At 43.6% G+C, this 12,333-nt stretch overlaps 1 protein-coding gene across 1 annotated transcript in view; it reads right to left on the bottom strand.

Moving 5' to 3' along the window:
* The window catches only part of Smurf2 (SMAD specific E3 ubiquitin protein ligase 2), a 124,621-nt gene extending 113,840 nt beyond the window's left edge, over window positions 1–10,781 (bottom strand). Inside the window, exon 1 of the mRNA XM_004655119.3 lies at window positions 10,700–10,781. Within this exon, the coding sequence (XP_004655176.1) occupies window positions 10,700–10,751 (52 nt within the window). The 5' untranslated portion in view covers window positions 10,752–10,781. The remainder of the gene's footprint in view (window positions 1–10,699) is intronic.
* Between the last annotated feature and the right edge of the window lie 1,552 nt (window positions 10,782–12,333).

The raw sequence follows: 12,333 nt of genomic DNA, 5'->3' as shown, positions 1-12,333 counted from the left end.
GCATGCATGCTATAGGACATTAAAGTAGTTAAAATTAAAGTACAATGACAGGCTGGAGATAGCTCAATGGTCAAGCGCACTTTCTGCACAAGCATGAGGGCCTGAGGAGCCTTACAGAGTTGGAATCTCCAGTTCCCATGTAATAACTGGGCATGGCCACACACACCTACAACTGCAATTACACAGAGTAGCAGCGACCTGAGAATTGTGGGAGCCCTGCAAGCAAAGAAACTCCTGCTCAAAACAAGATGGGTGCAAGTCACAACTCTCCCTCACTCCAACGCGGCAGGCAAGCATACGGGGCGTCACATCACAAACACAAAAAGTACAATAAAATATGTGTACAAACCAACTTACAAAACGTCAAACATCCAAGACTGACAATATCAAATATTAATTAGGACAAGGAACAACTGCAACCATCCACTGGTGGTGGATATGCAAAATGGTACTACTGAAAAAATTAGATAAAAAGGTAAAACGCAACAAGCCAGGCATGGTGGCACATGCTTTTAATCCCAGAACTTGGGAGACAGAGGAAGATCGCTGTGAATTTGAGGCCACTCTGAGACAACATAGTGAATTCAAGGTTGGCCTGGACAAGAGCAAGATCGTACCTCAGGGGAAAAAAAAAAAACAAACAGTACTGGAGAGATGGCTCAGCAGTTAAGGTGCTCCCTGTAAAGCCTAATGACCCAGGTTCGATTCCCCAGTATCCACATAGAAAAGCCAGATGCACAAAATGGCACATGTGTCTGGAGCTAATCTGCAGTGGTGAGGCCCTAGCATGCCCATTCTCTCTCTCCCTTTGCCTTTTTCTTTTTCTTTCTCTCTCCCCCTCTCTCTCTGTCTCTCAAAATAAATAAATAAATAAATAAAATATTTTTTAAAAGAATCACAGAAGCATGGATACTTTTTTGGTGTGGGGGACAGAGTATCTTCCTATAGTCTAACTGGCCTCAAACTTAAGTTCCTCCTGACTTAGCCTCCCAAGTCTGGGATTACAGGCATGTATGACTATGCCACACTCAGTACTTCTACAATTTCTACAGAAATATTCTAGGAAAACAGTAATTTTTTAAAAAATAAAAATTATGAAGTGAGGATGCAGCTCAGTTGGTAATGTACTTGATTAGCATGCACAAAGCCCTAAACTCAATTCCTAGAATTGCATAAAAACTGGATACAATGGTACACACCTGTGATCCTAGCACTTAGGAGATGGAGGCAGGAGGATAGAGGTTCAAGGGCATCCTTGACTACATAATGAGTTCAAGGCCAGCCTGGGCTATTTAAGATTGTTTCCAAAATAAAAGTTATCCACGTAAAGAAGCTATTATTTATAACAAAATTTGGAAATAAACATTAGTATAACAAAAAGAGAGATGGAAAGATGGCTTAGCAGTTAAGGCACTTGCCTGCAAAGCCAAAGGACCCAAGTTTGATTCCCCAGAACCCATGTAAGCCAGATGCACAAGGAGGCATATGCGTCTGAAATTCATTTGCTAGAGGCCCTGGCACACCCATTCTCAGTCTCTCTCTCCCTTCTCTCTGTTTCTCTCTCTCAAATAAATAAATAATAAAAAGAAACCTAAAACTAGAAGCTATTAAATTTTGTTATCCTAAACCCAGTCTTTACAGTTCCAATTTTTGTCAATCCTCCATACTGTCCCTAGACTATCTTAAATAGCAAATGTGACTGAACTTCAAGAACTTCAACAGTTCCCTTCGCTGTTAAAGAAAGAAAGAAAGAAAGAATCAAACTTCTGGGCAAACTATAGCAAGTGGTTTGGTCCCCATCTCTTGCCACTCGTGCCCAATGAAGTAGCCATAACCAACATAAATAGAATAATAAAGAACTACCTAGAGCTGCCCACCATTCATTTAATAAAATGCCAAAAAGCTTCCCATCTATGCTGACATATACATCCTGTCCTCATGGTAAGTACAGCATAGGAACTAGTAAGTGCCCTTCAATGTCATGGCTGATTCTAGAGAAAGGGAATCTTAAATAAGTCAGAGGAAAGATCAATTCAGGCCAGGGACAATGGCCATCTTTGAACTTTAAATGTGAGCTAGGGGAGGGGAGATGGTTCAGTGGATAAAATGCTTGCTATCCAAGTGTGAGGACCTGAGTTTCAGATCCCCAGCACCCATTTAAATGCTGGGCTGGCATGGCAGCCTTCCTGTAATCCAGTGTTTAGGAGATGGCAATGGATCAAGCCGGCTAGCTAGACTAGCCAGATCAGTGAGAGATCCTGCCTGCCTCAGTAAAAAAAAAAAAAAAAAAAAGGAGAAAATCAAAGAAAACACCAAACATCAACCTCTGGCCTCCACATGTATACACAGACACACACAAAACAAAATAATTTTTGAAAAAGTGAGCTAGGAGGGCTGGAGAGATGGCAGTTAAGGTGTTTGCCTGTGAAGCCAAAGGACCCAGGTTTGACTCCCCAGGACCCATATAAGCCAGATGTACAAGGGGCACATGCATCTGGAGTTCGTTTGCAGTGGCCAGAGGCCCTGGCATGCCCATTCTCTTTCTGTCACTCTTCTTTCTCTTGCTCTCTGCTTGCAAATAAATAAATTAAAAATATATATATTTAAGAAATGAGGGGGTAGAGAGGGAATTACCATGGGATTTTTTTTATAATCATGGAAAATGCTAATAAAAAATAAAAATAAATGAGCTAGGAGCCAGGCGTGGTGGCCCACACTTTTAATCCCAGCACTCGGGAGTCAAGAGTCTGGTGGAGGATCGCTGTGAGTTTGAGTCCAACCTGTGACTACATAGTGAATTCCAGGTCAGCCTGGACTACAGCAAAATCCTACCTCAGGGCTGAAGAGATGCCTTAGCAGTTAAGTGCTTGCCTGTGAAGCCTAAGGACCCCAGTTCAAGGCTCAATTTCCCAGGTCCCATGTAAGCCAGATGCACAAGGGGGCTCATGCATCTGGACTTTGTTTGCAGTGGCTGAAGGCCCTAGCATGGCCATTCTCTATCTATATGCTTCTTTCTCTCTGTGTCTGTTGCTTTCAAATAATAAATAAAAATAAACAAAATCCTACCACAAAACAAAAAGTGAGCTAGGATTGCAAGGGGTAAAAACAATTCCAAATGAATGCATTATATTTGATTTTTCCACACAAATTCTAAGTTTGTAAAGGACTTTCTAGACAGGTAACTTAAATCTGACATGTACTTAACCTCCTACTTTATAGTTACTATGAGAATAAAGAATGATAATAGATGTGAACTAGACATTGTCATAGGTAATGCCTGTCAGTCACAGAAACACGTAAAACAGCCAGGAATGGTGGCACACACGTAATGCCAGCACTTGGGAGATAAAGGCAGGAAGGCTGCTACAGCCTGCCCTATAGAAGGAGACTATCTCACCAAAAAAAACGTTGATCACTGCAGTGGCTGAAAGCCCTGGTGTGCCCATTCTCTCCTCCTATCTGCCTCTTCCTCTGTTTCTCTCTCTCTTCCTCTTTCAAGTAAATAAATAAAATAAAATACTTAAATGGCACATGTGTCTAGAGTTCGTTTGCAGTGGCTAGAGGCCCTGGAATGTCCATTCTCACTCTCTTTCTCTCTCTCCCTCTCAAATAAATAAGTAAAAATAAGAGACTCTCGTTAAAAACAGTTAAAATAAAAATTTATGGATCTTAAGTATGACCTTTCTTTACCTTGAAAATTGAGTTATGCATGGGATAGTTGTACACGTTCATCAGCAGCTGCATAGCAAGGACAAGGTTAGCTCAACTACATGAGACCATCTCAAAAGAAGATAAGCAAATTGACTTATATGATAAATATGCTAAAATGCATGCTAAATGAAATATTAGTATGTTGTAATATAGTTCAACAGGAAAAAATAGAAGCCATGATTAAAACATACATACTTAAGCTGGAGAGAAGGCTTAGCGGTTAAGGCACTTGCCTGCAAAGCCAAAAGACTCATGTTCAATTCCCTAGTACCCACATAAGCCAAATGCAGAAGGTAGCACATGTGTCTGGAGTTTGTTTACAGTGGCTGGAGGCCCTAACACCCATTCTCTCTACCTGCCTCATCTCTGTCTCTTCAAATAAATAAAAATACAAATAAATATTTTTTTTAAACACATACTTTACTCACCAAGAAAATAAACTAGCCAGGAATGGTGGTATATGCCTTTAATCCCAGCACTCGGGAGGCAGAGATAAGAGGATTTCTGTGAGTTCGAGGCCAGCCCAAGACTACGTGGTGAGTTCCAGGTCAGCCTGGGTTAGAGTGAGACCCTACCTCGAAAAACCCAAGGAAAAAGAAAACCAAGCTACATGAAAAACCTAGGAACTTTCTAATTTCTACTGCCTTTCTGAAGAGGGCTCGAGTAGAGGAAAGAGCTTAAGAGAAAAGGAAGGAACTAAGCCATGTTGGTTTTTCTCCTCAGAAACCAAGAAAAGAAAACGGTCAGTTACATTCAAATCAGCAATACCCTAAAGAAGTCATTATGGTATACAGGAACATTCATGCTTGGAAACCTACACGATGCAATTAAGTTGTCATTTTTAAAGCTCTGAATCAATAAAACATGCAGCGAAACAATATTAAGATTCCAGCATAAACTTCGGGATGTAGGTCAGCTGGAACAGTGCACAAAACCCTAGGCTCAATCTCCATCAATGCATAAACTAAGTGTGGTAGCTCAAACATGTAATCCCAGCACAGAAAAGACAGAGGCAGGAGGATCAAAAGTTCCAGGTAACCCTCAACTACACAGTGAATTCAAGGCCAGCCTGGTATACATAAGAAAGATCCTGCCTCTAAGGAAAAAAATAAGGAAAAAAGATACCAGTCTATTTAAAGTGAGATTACAAAATTAATTTTCTTTACATTATAGACTAGGTTAAGGATTTTAAATATTAATGAGAAACTACATACAAAGCCACTAAATTTACCAAAAAAAAAAAACTTTTGCATAAGTAGTTCATTATTTCTCCTTACTTAAGAATTTAAAATTTAAAATTTAAAATTACACTAAACTACTTTCACCAGCCTTTGATTTTCAAAAACAATAAGGATATTTTAAAATAAATACACAGGCCGGGCATGGTGGCGCACGCCTTTAATCCCAGCACTCGGGAGGCAAAGGTAGGAGAATCGCAGTGAGTTCAAGGCCACCCTGAGACTACAGAGTTAATTCCAGGTCAGCCTGGACCAGAGTGAGACCCTACCACGAAAAAACAAAAAATAAATAAATAAATACACAGATAAGTCAATTTTTTTTTTTTCAAGACAGAATTTCACTCTAGCCCAGGCTGACCTGGCACTCTGGTTCCAGGCAGGAGAGCCTCCTACCTCTGCCTCAAGAGTGCTGGGATTAAAGGTGTGGCCCACCACACCTGGCTCTAAAAAAACATTTTTGTGAGACTCTACCTAAAAAAAAAAAAAAAGAAATATATATATATATATATATATATATATATATATATATATATGGGATGGCTTAGCAGTTCAGGCGCTTGCCTGCAAAGCCAAAGGACCCAGTTTGATTTCCCAAAACCCACGTAAGCCAGATACATAAGGTGGCGCATGAGTTGGAGTTTGTTTGCAGTGGCTAGAGGCCCTGGTGTGCCCATTCTCTCTTTCTGTCAAATAAATAAATAATATACATATACACATGGGTGCACACACACCTTATTTTTTTAATTTTTTTTAATTTTTAAATTTTTATTAACCTTTTCCATGATTATAAAAATATATATATATATATCCCATGGTAATTCCCTCCCTCCCCACCCCCACACTTTCCCCTTTGAAATTACATTCTCCATCATATTACCTCCCCATTACAATCATTGTACTTACATATATACAATATCAACCTATTAAATATCCTCCTCCATTCCTTTCTCTTCCCTTTATGTTTTTTTCATTTTTTGAAGGAGGATTTCACTCTAGTCCAGGCTGACCTGGAATGGAATTCACTATGTAGTCTCAGGGTGGCCTCAAACTCACAGTGATCCTCCCACCTCTGCCTCCCAAGTGGTGGGATTAAAGGTCTGTGCCACGACGCCTGGCTAAAAATTAAATATACTTTAAAAAATATTAAATAAATAGTGGGCTAGAGAGATGGCTTGGTGGTTAAGCACTTGCCTGTGAAGCCTAAGAACCCTGGTTCGAGGCTCAATTTTCCAGGACCCACGTTAACCAGATGCACAAAGAGGTGCATGCATCTATTAGAGTTCATCTGCAGTGGCGGAGGCCCTGGCGCACCCATTCTCTCTCTCTCTCTGCCTCTTTCTCTCTGTCTGTCACTCTCAAATAAATAAATGAATGAATAAACAAATAAGGATTTAAAAAACAAATAAATATAAATACTGATTTATTTATTAGAGAGAGTATGTGGGCTAGACAGATGGCTTAGTAGTTGAAAGAGAATATGAGCACACCAGGGCCTCCTGTCCCTGCAAATGAACTTTAGATGCATGTGTCACTTTAGATGCGTGTGTGTGGCTTTATGTGAGCACTGGGGATTCGAACCTGGGCCATCAGGCTTTGCAAGCAAGTGCCAACCTATCTCCCTACCCTCCACCAAAAAAAAAAAAAAAAGTTTTCTTAAGTATTTATTTATTTGCAAAGAGAGAGACAGAAAGAATGGGCTCACCAGGGCTTCCAGGCAACTGACTCAAACTCCAGAGACATATGCTACCCTGTGCATCTGGCTTTTATGTGGGAACTGAGGAATCAAACTCAGGTCGCTAGGCTTTGCAGGCAAGCACCTTAACCACTAAGCAATCTGTCCAACCCTGAAAAGCCATTCAATAATATTTTATTTATTTATTTGAGAGAGAAGCAGATAAAGAATGAGTGTCCCAGAGCCTTTAACCACTGCAAATGCACTGTAGATTCATATGGCTTACATGGGTACTGGGGAATCGAACCGGGGTACTTAAGACTTCACAGGCACATACCTTAATCACTAAGCCAACTCTCCAGGCCCCAAAAACCTTTTTTTGTTTGCTTGTTTGTTTTTGGCTTTTCGAGGTAGGGTTTCACTGTAGCCCATGTTAACCTGGAATTCACTATGTAGTCTCAGGGTGGCCTAAAACAGTGATTCTACAGGAGACTGAGGTAAGAGGATTTCCACGAGTTTGAGGCCAAACTGCGCTACAGAGTTCCACATCAGTATGACCTACAGTGAGACTCTGCCTTAAATAATAATAATAACCAGGCATGGTAGACTTTAATCCCAGCACTCAAAAGGCAAAGGTAGGAGGATCACCTTGAGTTCAAAGCCACCCTGAGACTACATAGTGAATTCCAGGTCAGCCTGGGCTTCACCCTACCTCTACAGACCAAAAAAAAAAAAAAAAAGTTAAATAAAAAGTACTTTCAGGGCTGGAGAGATGGGACCCCGGTTCGAGGCTTGGTTCTCCAGGTCCCACGTTAGCCAGATGCACAAGGGGGGCGTACGCGTCTGGAGTTCGTTTGCAGAGGCTGGAAGCCCTGGCACGCCCATTCTCTCTCTCCCTCTATCTGTCTTTCTCTCTGTGTCTGTCGCTCTCAAATAAATAAATAAATAAATAAATACAAAAAAAAAACCTTTAAAAAAAAAAAAAAAGTACTTTCAGTCTAAACTTTTTTCCTACTGTCCTAAGAAGCCTCTATTAGATCGATAACATTTAAGTTATCTTATAACCAATCTACCCTAGATATATTGGTTGAAATTGATATAATTACTATATAGTAGCCCATTTTAATGATCAAATATTAATGTGTCACAAGGAATAAAATATGCTTGATAAAACATACCAGATTTTAACAAATGGTCCAAGGAATCTCAAGGTAGGGATTAAGCTGGTCCTACCATCTTATATCAACAGTACCACAGTTCACTGACTGATTGTAATTTTAGGAGTATGTGGAAAACTCTAATACCGATTGTGTGCTGAGAACTCATGGGAGAAGGAGAAAGACAGACTGGAGACAGAATGAGACTGACTACGCAAAAACTGTTAATACTGTTCAGCAAATGGACAATTTCACATTGAGGATATAACTGGGTAATAACAGATCATAAGGTACATTGGAATTAAAGGCACTCAATACATTTTTTGTTGTTGTTGTTGTTTTCTTTTTTGAGGTAGGGTCTTACTCTAGCCCAGACTGACCTGGAATTCACTATGTAGTCTGAGGGTGGCCTCAAACTCAAAGTGACCCTCCTACCTCTGCTTCCTGGCACTCTATGAATTTAAAATACTAGTATCGTAATAACTTTAAGCAAAGAAAAATAATTTTAAAACATCTTACAGCCCAAGCATACTATAAATCAAGCAAAAGTTCACTGTAGGATGTGCCTTTTTTAAGTGTCTTTGTTCCTCTATTAGGGAACTCAGATCTACATGAACTGTTAAACACTTAGTCTAAAGGTATGCCAAACATTTCTTAAGGTCTTAACAAAGAACCAACTTTTTTAAAAAACAAAACGAGGCCTAGGTTAAATATTTTATTTGGCTTCTCAAGATGGAGTAAGAAGTTGGGCACCAGCTCCAGACCAATTCCTGGACACACATCAAACACAGCCCTGTCATTTATCCAGTCAGTCAAAACAATCTTTTCCATCTAACCCTTTAATGTTTATGTCCTAAAAAGCTGCTAATTGAATCCAGCTCTTAAGATCTATTTGTTAAAATCTATACCATCTAATTTGTAAATGAGCAAAAATTTAAAATGTAAGTTAACTTTTCTGGAAAAACAGAAGAGATTCTGCCATATGTGACCAAAGGGAGAGGACGATGTTTTTAGTATTTGTCAAATTCTGAGAAACTATTTAGAGGCAAATTCCCAATGGTTTTAAGAAATGGAATATTTCAAACTGTTTTCAAAATTAAGAGGATTCAGGAATTTAAATTTTTTTCAGAAAATACTAAGTATACAAATATTTATAAATTTAACCCAATATTCCCACTATGCTCTCCCAAAAAGTACAATCTTTCCGCCAAATAAGCTTCACTAGTGAATTTTTATAATGCTTCTGATGCAGTAAAGAAACCAGACAGATACTCTGAGATATACTGAATCACATTCAAAACCTCAGAACATTTCATCTGCAGAAAATCAAAATCTGTTTTCTCTATCCTTTCCTCTACGTTTATATCCTAGATGGAAATAAATGGCATCAGCCTATGTCTAATGGTTTTTGCACACCTACAATCATAGGTTCTTTCCATAATCAACAACACAGAACCACCTGCAGAGAAGAACAGCAAAAAACAAACTAGAGCAACAAAGATCCCTCAAAAATTCTTCCATCGACTCCCCTAAAACAAGGACACTGAAAGGCAGAAAGAGAGAAATGATAAGCAATTTAGGTTTTCTATCAACAAAAACTCAGCTAGTAAGTCCTTTCCCTAGGGAAACTAGGGAAAGCAAAACTGTTATGGAAGCATAATGTATTTTTTAAACTGTAGCCAACATACATTCAAGTTAAAGACTCAAATTCCAAAGTCACTGCAAGTTTTTATCTAGAAAATACAGTCAGTAGACTGGGATTTAGCACACAAGTATTCAAGTACAAAATTAGTCCACATAAATTTCAGTCTAGTGTGGGCAAACATAATTACAGTTTATTCTTTCACTGCTACAAACATACACACACACACACACACACACACACACACACACACACATCCTCTAAGGAAAGTCGTCTTACCATGTATCTGAATATAAATGTGGACAATTTATTAATGGTAAATGAAAAAAATGCTATAATGACAGATTTCAATTATGCTTTTCAAACGACATACAATCTTTCCTTAAAATGAAGGTGACATGTCCATTAAGAACAGCAAAAAAGGCACCCTAAGCAAATAGTACCTGTCATGTTAAAGATTTCATGCACCTGGACACAAACACTTTGTAAGAGTACTCTTCTGTCTAGCAAACCCCTTTGGGACATTCTTTTTCCACTAAAGAAATGGGAAGGGAGAAGGGTAGAGAGAATGAGAGAAAAAGTTTGCTTGAAAGTTCCGCATGAGCACATACTTAGAAATGTACGCAAAAAAGGAAAGAAAAAAAAAAAGTCTCTTAAAAAGCCAGGCTTAAGACGTGAGCCAACTGAGTCCTGCGGCCTACAAGAAACAACCCAAAAAACATGCCACCCTACAATCAAACACTTCCCAAACACAAGGGTGTACAATAAGCCCGAGTCGTGGGATCAGACAGGCAGACACACCGGAAAAGCCAACCACAGTTGTCTCCATCCCTCCCGCACACGTTCGTCGTGAAGGTGTGTGGCACAGGGGCCGGTGGCAGAGAAGAAAGGTGTGACACGGGGCATAAGTGGGTATCCAAGTTAACAATCCAGGAAAACACACACACACTCTCTCTCCCGTTAAGCACTCCATCTTTAAGGAGTGTTTACTGCGCGCAGTCCGCAACCGGATTCACGACCCCACCTGGGCAGCAGCTCCCCCCCCACACACACACCCCAACTCACATCCACCCACCCGTGCCTACCGGGGTGCCCCTGCCCTGCAGAGATGACCCGCACAGGCCACCCATGACTTGACTTCCCAACCCTGTGTGAGCGGTTTCTCCAGGGACTCCTGGACTAGGCCTTCCCACGCCTCGACCCCCCGCCACGCACCCACGGATCGAGACCCCCGCGCCCGTCCCCAGGGCCGCAGGCCACCCGTCCGTGCCCCCCTCACCTGTCAGGCGCAGCTTGACGGGCCCGTTCCTCCGGCCTCCGGGGTTAGACATGTCCCCGGCGGCTGGGGAGGAGGAGGCGGAGGAGGCGGAGGCGGCGACGGCGGCGGCGGCGGCTGCGGCGGGGCTCCGGGCCGGCGGGCGGGCAGGGCGGGGACGACGACGGCGAGGCGCGGCCGAGTCACCACAGCGGCCGGGGTTGAGGCCCGAGCAGCCGGCGCTGCGGCCGCCGCCAAGGCCGGAGGGTCCCGGATGTGCCGAGCGTCGTCGCCATGAGCCGTACAAGGGAACGGGACGCTGAGCTCCCCCCTCCTCCACCTCCTCCTCCTCCCACTTCTCCTTCTTCTTCGTCTCCGGCCCCGGCCGTACAACAAAGCGGCAGCCGCGGCCGGCCGCGCCGCCTCCGCCCGCGCCCACCGCCTCGGCCGCCGCCGCCGCCTCCTCCTCGCGGCCGCCTCGGCTGCTTCTTCCTCTCGCTGCTCTGGAAGCCGGGAGGACGCGGACCCCAGGAACCGACGGCGCTCAGACGGCTGAGGCGGGGGCTGGGGGGGGGCACCCGGCGCGTCCGGAGCAGGACTCGAGGCTGGGCCGCTTCCTCTTCCACCCGCCCTCTAGTCTGAGGGACTCGGGTCTTGAGGCCGCCGCCGCCACCGCCACTCGTCGGCTTCGGGGGAGGGGCGGGGAGGAGGCGGGGGCGGGGCCAGCGGAGGGGCGGGGCCTGAGCGCTGGGGGCGGGGCCCGGGCGCTGGGGGCGGGGCCTGGGTGAGACCGGCGAGCGCGCGCCGCGTGCCCGGGCCGCTGCACTGGGGGAGAGGGCAATGGCCCGGCTGGGTATGGGCGCCCAGGGCCTCGGTTGAACTGCAGGAGCGAGCCGGCAAAGTCACGCAGCGGCGGCGGCGCCTCGGTTGGCGCCTAGAGGGTCTTAGTGATCTCCGAGCCCACCGAGAGAGTCCCTGTGCCCAGCGGTCTGCGTTGATCCAGAGAGAAGCCCGCTGCGTGCAAGGGGTGGGCTCTGAGAGGCTGGGGAGAGCCAAGTTAGACCCGGGAACCGTAAAGGTCTAGGGAAGAGACAGAGTATTGTCATGCCCAGTGTATGACAAATCCCCGGGAGTGCTTAGCTGCTGGTATGGGAGTCGCTACCTCCACCCGGGACTCACCTGGTGTATCGGGTTACCTGCTGCTCGGGTTCTTGATCCGGGCCGTAGTGCGCGGATAGGGAGATGATACAAAGACCGCCAAAGATTTGTGAACAAGATAAACCTTGGTGGGCACTGTGTAAGAAGCTTTTCATGCAATACTGTGTTTCCTTATCTCAGGAGGGAAAAAAATAGAAAAGGAAATAAAACAAGTAGGATTTAGCCTTTGGATTTTTAAAAATTTTTTATTTTTACTTATTTGAGAGAGAGAGAGAGGGAGAATGGGCGCACCAGGCCTCCAGCCGCTGCAAACGAACTCCAGACACCTGCGCTACCTTGTGCATCTGGCTTACATGGGTCCTGGGGAATCGAACGGAGGTCCTTTGACTTTGCAGGAAAGTGCTTTAGCTGCTAAGCAATCTCTCCAGTCCTCTTTTTAAATATTTTTATTTATTTCTAAGCAGAGGGAGATAGAAGAGGGACAGAATGAGCATGCCAGG

Source organism: Jaculus jaculus, chromosome 9 (genome assembly GCF_020740685.1).
Source record: "Jaculus jaculus isolate mJacJac1 chromosome 9, mJacJac1.mat.Y.cur, whole genome shotgun sequence".
Lineage (NCBI taxonomy): Eukaryota > Metazoa > Chordata > Mammalia > Rodentia > Dipodidae > Jaculus > Jaculus jaculus.
The sequence above is the reverse complement of the archived record's forward strand: the minus strand, read 5'-3'. Positions and strand labels throughout refer to the sequence as shown.